The 7,025-nt window shown below is 41.2% G+C and overlaps 1 protein-coding gene across 1 annotated transcript; it reads left to right on the plus strand.

Moving 5' to 3' along the window:
- LOC120572096 (plasma kallikrein-like) lies at nt 1-6,387 on the plus strand. Its single transcript, XM_039821271.1, has 9 exons — nt 1-162; nt 307-463; nt 1,349-1,458; nt 1,556-1,718; nt 1,928-2,046; nt 2,126-2,258; nt 2,491-2,597; nt 5,028-5,187; nt 5,391-6,387. The coding sequence occupies exons 1-9, from the start codon at nt 102-104 to the stop codon at nt 5,506-5,508; spliced, it is 1,128 nt and encodes a 375-aa protein (XP_039677205.1). The 5' UTR covers nt 1-101; the 3' UTR covers nt 5,509-6,387.
- Nucleotides 6,388-7,025: the final 638 nt, after the last annotated feature.

Consider the following 7,025-nt stretch of genomic DNA (forward strand, 5'->3'; position numbering starts at 1 on the left):
AACATTTGGGGATTCTGAAACAGACCGAGGTGCAGTTGCAGAACCAGCTCTTTTATTGCAGTTGTGTTTCAAGAATCTTTACTGGCTTCAAAACTAAGAAGATGGGAACACATTTGATCTTGGTGGGTCTGCTGTCTCTCTGCAGTCTCTCTTTTGGTCAAGGTAATACATGCAGTATGTATACATTGTAATTTTACCACTTATATGTGGTATAATGTATTTAATATGTGCATTTGTAGATGTAAATGTGTGTGTGTGTGTGTGTGTGTGTGTGTGTGTGTGTGTGTGTGTGTGTTTTTTCTTTAGAATGTAATCAACAGCTTCTGGAGAATGTGGATTTCCCAGGAAACGACGTAACATCTCTCTTCTCTCCTGATGTTGACCACTGTCAGCAGCTTTGCACCCAGCACCCCTCCTGTGACTTCTTTACCTTTTTTCGGGCTGACGGGACCCAAGATAACAGGTAAACAACAGGCAGTACACATGTAATTAGAAATCAGTAATAACTAAGTAATGCTTGCTTACAATAGTGGAGGGAATACTCAGATACTTTACTTAAAAAGTAGGAATACCACTGTGTAGAAATACTCTGTTACAAGTTAAAGTCCTGCTTAGTTCAGTTCACTCACTTTATTATCCCAGATGGGAAACTTGATTTGCAGTGAGGAGCAGGAGATAAAAAAAAAACAGCAGTTCAAACTGTCAAACTATCATATATGAATCAATATGCTGTTTCTTCACTGACTATTTCTCGCCTCAAATGTTTTCAAAAACATATTTTAGCGTACTGTTTTGTAAAATAACAAAGTTTGTGACTAAGTTGAGCCAAAACCAAGCACCAGCTGACTCAAACTCACGTCACGTGATCGCGATAGCATGTACTACTGGGTAGTTTGTGAATTTCACCAGGGGATCAATAAAGTCTTATCTTTATCCATAATAATACATTATAAGTTATTTGTTGATTATATTTTATATTAGTAATCTGAATATGCAAAGTAAATAAAGGAATTAAATAAATGCACTGGAGTAAACAGTACAATATTGCCTTAAAGGTCCAATGGCATGAAAATGTCACTTTATGAGGTTTTTCAACCTTAATATGCGTTCCTCCAGCCTGCCTATGGTCCCCCAGTGGCTAGAAATGGTGACAGGTGTAAACCGAGCCCTGGGTATCCTGCTCTGCCTTTGAGAAAATGAAAGCTCAGATGGGCCGACCTGGAATCTTGCTCCTTATGAGGTCATAAAGTAGCAATAAATGAAAATACTCAAATCAAGTAATAGTACCTCAAAATTTAAGTGCTGTACTTGAGTAAATGTACTTAGTTACATTCCACCATTACTGCAGGAACTTTTTCTGCCTCATCAAAGCCGCTACCAATGGACAGCCCACTGCTCAGGCTCCACTACAGGGTGTCACCTCTGGATTTTCTCTCAAACCCTGCAGCCAAGACCTAGGTAAACTCACAAACCATTTTAAACCATTATGAAAACCATTTAGGAAATGAATGATGCATGGTCACACTCTCATTTGCTCTCTCTGTGTGTCTGCCAGAGCCTTGCCTGTCTAAGGTGTACCAGAACGTGGATTTTAAAGATGCCGACTACCGAGCCTTGTTCACAGCAGACTCTGAGGAGTGTCAGAGGGCCTGCACACAGGACCCTGCCTGTCAGTTCTTTACTTTACTAAACGAGGCCTTCACAGCATTTGGTAACAGGTAAAACTGGATAATGTAACATTGCTGTTGAAATGAAATGATGTGTTCCACTGTTCATATTTTCTGATGCACTAGGACACGTCAACAGTGTGGTCTGAGGTTTAATTCAACCAGTGAGAAGAAAGATATTGCTCTGGCAACAGCAGGGTGGCGACATGGCATATGCTCAACAAATTCTTTAACTCCTTTCATTTCTTGTTCTGTTTTAGGTATAGGTTTAAGTGCCACCTTAAATTCAGCTGGCCAGTACCAAGGATACCTCTTATAGAAAAAAAGACTGGTGTAACATCTGGATTCTCCCAAATAACTGAAATAACTCAACAGTCAGGTACACAAACAGTCATAGCAAATACCTCCTGCAGGTTGTTGTGCATGTTTTATCTTATTCTATTACCTGTTTTCTACAGCGTGTCAGGGCAAGCTTTTTCCAAACACGGACATCCCAGGAAACGACGTTGAGGTCATTCCTGCTGCCTCTCCTGAACACTGTCAGGCACTGTGCTCTGCTCATTCAGTCTGCACCTACTTCTCTTTTAACAGGTAGTCAAATATTTGGATACCTTTTCATGTGCTCAATAAGACAGTACGATAAGTAATTAGAAAGTGCTGAGTTATATTAGCATATTCTTTGTTCCAGCAGCTTACATGACAGTATTTTAACTGTCCTGATGCCGTTAAATATTTGGTTCTCCTTTTCAGTCACATCTGTTCTCTGCTTCATGTTATTCAGACCTACTTTTTGCAAGCTTTCATTTTCTTTATTTCTTTGCAGTAATGACTTCAATTGTAACCTGAAGAAAAACACAGAGGACTTTGTTACCCAAGCTAAAGATGGAGTCACATCTGGGTTACCGGCACGTTTCTGTCAGCTGGATAACGGTATGTATCACTAACATCACAACTGTCAGAAAAGACACTCTTTCAGTACACCACCATAGACCATCTGAACTGCTTTGGCTTTGTTGATCGACTAACTCACACCTCAGATCCACACAAATGTGCAAAGTAGCACTACTTTGGACTGTCTTTGATTTTTAATAAACAAACGACAATTCCCGAATTTAAGGACGTTTCAGAATCCCACACATGCAAAGCACAACCAGCTACAGACAACAAGTGGCAGACAGAGCGTGATGCCACTTATAGGCAGGCTACCAGACACTGTTTTTGAGTCACATCGTTGTCCGTGTTTGGTGGGAAGGTAATAGAGCTTCGTTCGGGCCCAAAAAATCAAGCCCGACCCTGCCCGAGCCCGTGCACGTTGTGTCCGAGCCCGGCCCGGCCCGACACATTAACTGGAATTATGAGCCTGAGCCTGATTTCAACCCGACACTTTTTTTAATCCGCGGGCCATTATAACTGACGTTCTCAACTACAATTCAGAGTTGTTTGAACTGCAGAAATCTGTTTAAAATGATCTTAATGAATAATGCAACAAGAGCGAAGCATGTAAACTGCGCTGTTTGTTTATTCAGAATGGAACAGATCGCAAAAGGATCTGAATGAAGAAACGTAAAAAACTCAACGTATTTCTCTGTGAGGGCTTGCCTCGCCCTCAGGGGTAGCCTATGCTTGGAGAAGTAACAAAAGAGAACGTTGAAGGCTGACTATCATCTTTTCTGCCATGGCGAGCCTGCTTCATGTGTCTCTTCATCATCCACTTCTCGGTTTTATTTGCTGTCATAGGCGAACAGCGTGCCGCACTTAATGCACTCAACAAAGCCGACACATATGTTGTCACTGCCCACGACTTGTTTAAAATGGCTCAATACCTCCGACTTACCTCCAAACTTGCTCAAAGGTAATTCTCCCGTTTTTCTTTTTTTCTTTACATCCTCAAGCTCCATGTTGCACTTAAGCTCCACAATACAGCCCGCAGCCCCGGGGTGATGTGTGCGAGAGGAGGAGACTCCGCGCATGACACATGTTGCATTTTGTAACTGTAGTCCAACTTGTGTAACTTTTTGGACACATTTGTTACTTTGGCCTAAATAGATGATAGTTCTGATTATGGCATAGCTTTCTCCTCACCCAATTAGGTTAAAGTAATGATTAAAAAAAACACAAATGCTTGATCAAGGGCTCGGGCAGAGAATCGAAACTCTAGAAGGTAACCTGCACGCCACACGCAGACGCCACATGCAGAACGCTTTACAACAGTGTGTGTGTGTGTGTGGGGGGGGGGTGTGTTACCGCCTTTGACTCTTTTCCTGCTTCCAACGTTAGCTACGTGATTGCTGGATATACCAAACAAACTTTTCTTCACTTTCCTGGAGCATGAGCGGATAGCTGAAAGGAACATCGCGACTGTTGTGTGGAATAAGGTTGGCGGAAAAAAAGGCGCTACGCTTTTCCGCGTCTATTTTTTCGCTAATAGGAAACTCAATAAAAAAAACATTTGCCAACGCTAAATATCAAACAAAAGCCAGACACTATATTGTGTTAAGTTGCTGTGAGCTGTACATTCACCACTTCTAAACAGAGGCAGAACATAACGTAATCTCTGAGATTATTCCTTCACAGCGCTGTGCAATGCGAGAAACTCTCAGAGCTGAACTGGGCAGACACAGCAGTTTTCATCAGACTCACCCTGGGTCGGGTTAATTAAGTCTACTGCTAACTTAAAACACTAATAACATTAACTTCGCCAAAATGCCCCCGCGAATCAAATTCCCTACTTCACCGTTAACCGTCAAGCCACTAAACCTGTATGGAAATGAACACCTCTGCTGAAATGTTAAATTTGTAAACAATCATACGACACAAGACAACTCTCTCTCTCTCTCTCTCTCTCTCTCTCTCTCTCTCTCTCTCTCTCTCTCTCTCTTTCTCTCTGCGCACACACATGCCAAGTCCGGTTCTGGTGGTTGATTAACACAGATATGTGCTGATTAGCTCTCATTATGGGCCAGGTGGGTAGCGCACTGCCATGAGTCCATGATGCTAATGTCTGATTACTCCACATTGTCATTGTGATATTTTGTGATTACATTCTGAATCTGCAGCGTTCTCTGTCAGGTAAATCAGTAAGTTAGTAGTAGGGTATACAGTGGAGTTGCATATTAAGTGGTTTGGGGTCCTTCTGTAAGTATTGTTGGGGTACAATTTGGTTTTGATAAATTCTACAAGCAGCAATACCACAGGCCAAGCAATCGTCCCGTTCCAAACAGGCACATTTTCAACGGGCACTGCACTAGTATTACAAATTCTAGAATCACTCAGCACATATTTGTTTATTGTTAGTGAAGTATTTCTGTACAGTAGTTTAGCCATCAGCAGCAGTCTAACCCTGTTTCTCTCTGCTAACAGCCTGGGTTCAGGTGGTTCATGAAAACGTAGATTTCCCAGGTTCTGACATTCGCTTTGAGCTGATTGACGATGCAGACACATGTCAGAGGACCTGTACTCAGGATTCTTACTGCCAGTTCTACAGCTATACCAATGACAACTTTGGTGATCCCAACTTCCGGTACAGTATTCTTTATGCATGCATGCAAACCTGCTTGAACACAAATATTGTTCATGTTTTAAATAAAATTGTTCAAGCAATTTAGGCAATATCTGGAAGTCATGTGACTTGACCATCAATTAGACACTATTGCCTTTATAATTTGATGATAGCTGTATTTATGGTGCATGATTAAAGATGCTGTTTTTGATTTTGTGTTCTAGGCGCCGCTGCTTTCTCAAGCGTACCATCACCATGCCTGCTCCTCCTAAAGTTGCCAGACTGGCCAATGTGGTATCAGGCTTCCAGCTGAGGAACTGTAACAGTAAAACTACTGTGTAGAATGGCACACACACACACACACACACACACACACACACACACACACACACACACACACACACACACACACACACACACACACACACACACACCTGATGCTGATGATTAGATCATTGGATTGCTGTTAAAGCTGCAAATGACTCTTTCTGTGTGTAAACAAGAGCAATAAAAAATAAGGAACATCAGTTTGCAATTAGCCAAAACCAAAGACAGTGTGTGTGTGTGTGTGTGTGTTTTATTACTTGAGAACATATTTAGCTGTGTATAGGATTCTCGTAGGGTACAGATTTGATCATTGGCAAATTATCAAAGATGTTTTATCAATATTAATGACTGAGTAGAACGCTACACACACACACACACACACACACACACACACACACACACACACACACACACACACACACACACACACACACACACACACACATACACACAATCATGCAGACAGCTAGCCCTGATGCTGATTAGATCATTGGATTGCTGTTAAAGCTGCAAATGACTCTTTCTGTGTGTAAACAAGAGCAATAAAAAATAAGGAACATCAGTTTGCTTTCAGTCTGCTTTAGCCAAAATCAAAGACATTAATTAAGTAATTGTGTGTGTGTGTGTGTGTGTTTAGTGTTATAAGGTCCTATTACTTGAGAACATATTTAGCTGTAGCCATTATTGGCTGCAAACAGGACACTTTTGAAGCTGTGGTGGAGAAGAGGTCACTGAACAAACTGTTATCTATCATGGATAACCCCGACCACCCTCTCCACCCCACACTGGTCCAACAGAGGAGCACCTTCTCTAATAGGCTCCGACAGCTTCGATGTCGCACGGACCGCTACAGGAAATCATTCATACCACGGGCAATTAAACTTTTTAACACTTCATCACTGAGTGTGAGATAAGACTCATATACATCACAACTGCACTAAATGCACCTTGCACAATAAGGTTTATCTACATCAGGGGTGTCAAACTCAACTTCACTAAGGGCCACACTAAAAAATGAGAATCACATCAAGGGCCAGACATTACTTTATTGATATGCTTTTATTTAATCTAAAAAGTCAAATATCTTTGAATGTATTATTGCCTGTGTCATATAGTCTTCTCACTTACAGTTTGGTCGACATAAAGTCCTAAAGAAGTTAGGAAAAAGTTCCTCAGCCATCATAGAAAAAAAGCGCCCAAAAACAAAAACATCAGAAAAAGTGACAAAAACTTTGGCGAAAGTGACAACGTTGGAAAAAGTTACAAATCGTCAAAAAAACAAACAGTCTATCTATCTAAAAGGTCACATGAAGCAATGCTGCTGTCAGATCAACTGTTTTCACCCTTCGGTTCATACACACTAGTATAACTCAAAATACAGTCCACTGTGTGGGGTTAATCATGAACAAAGACAAGACAAAATGGGGAAACTGGCATCAGTCACATTAAAGACAGATCATATTTTTTAAACACTCCAAAGAATAACAAATAAGGGTTAGGTGGCACACTGTTCTGACTAAATATCTACGGTG

This window comes from Perca fluviatilis, chromosome 13 (genome assembly GCF_010015445.1).
Source record: "Perca fluviatilis chromosome 13, GENO_Pfluv_1.0, whole genome shotgun sequence".
Taxonomy (NCBI): Eukaryota; Metazoa; Chordata; class Actinopteri; order Perciformes; family Percidae; genus Perca; species Perca fluviatilis.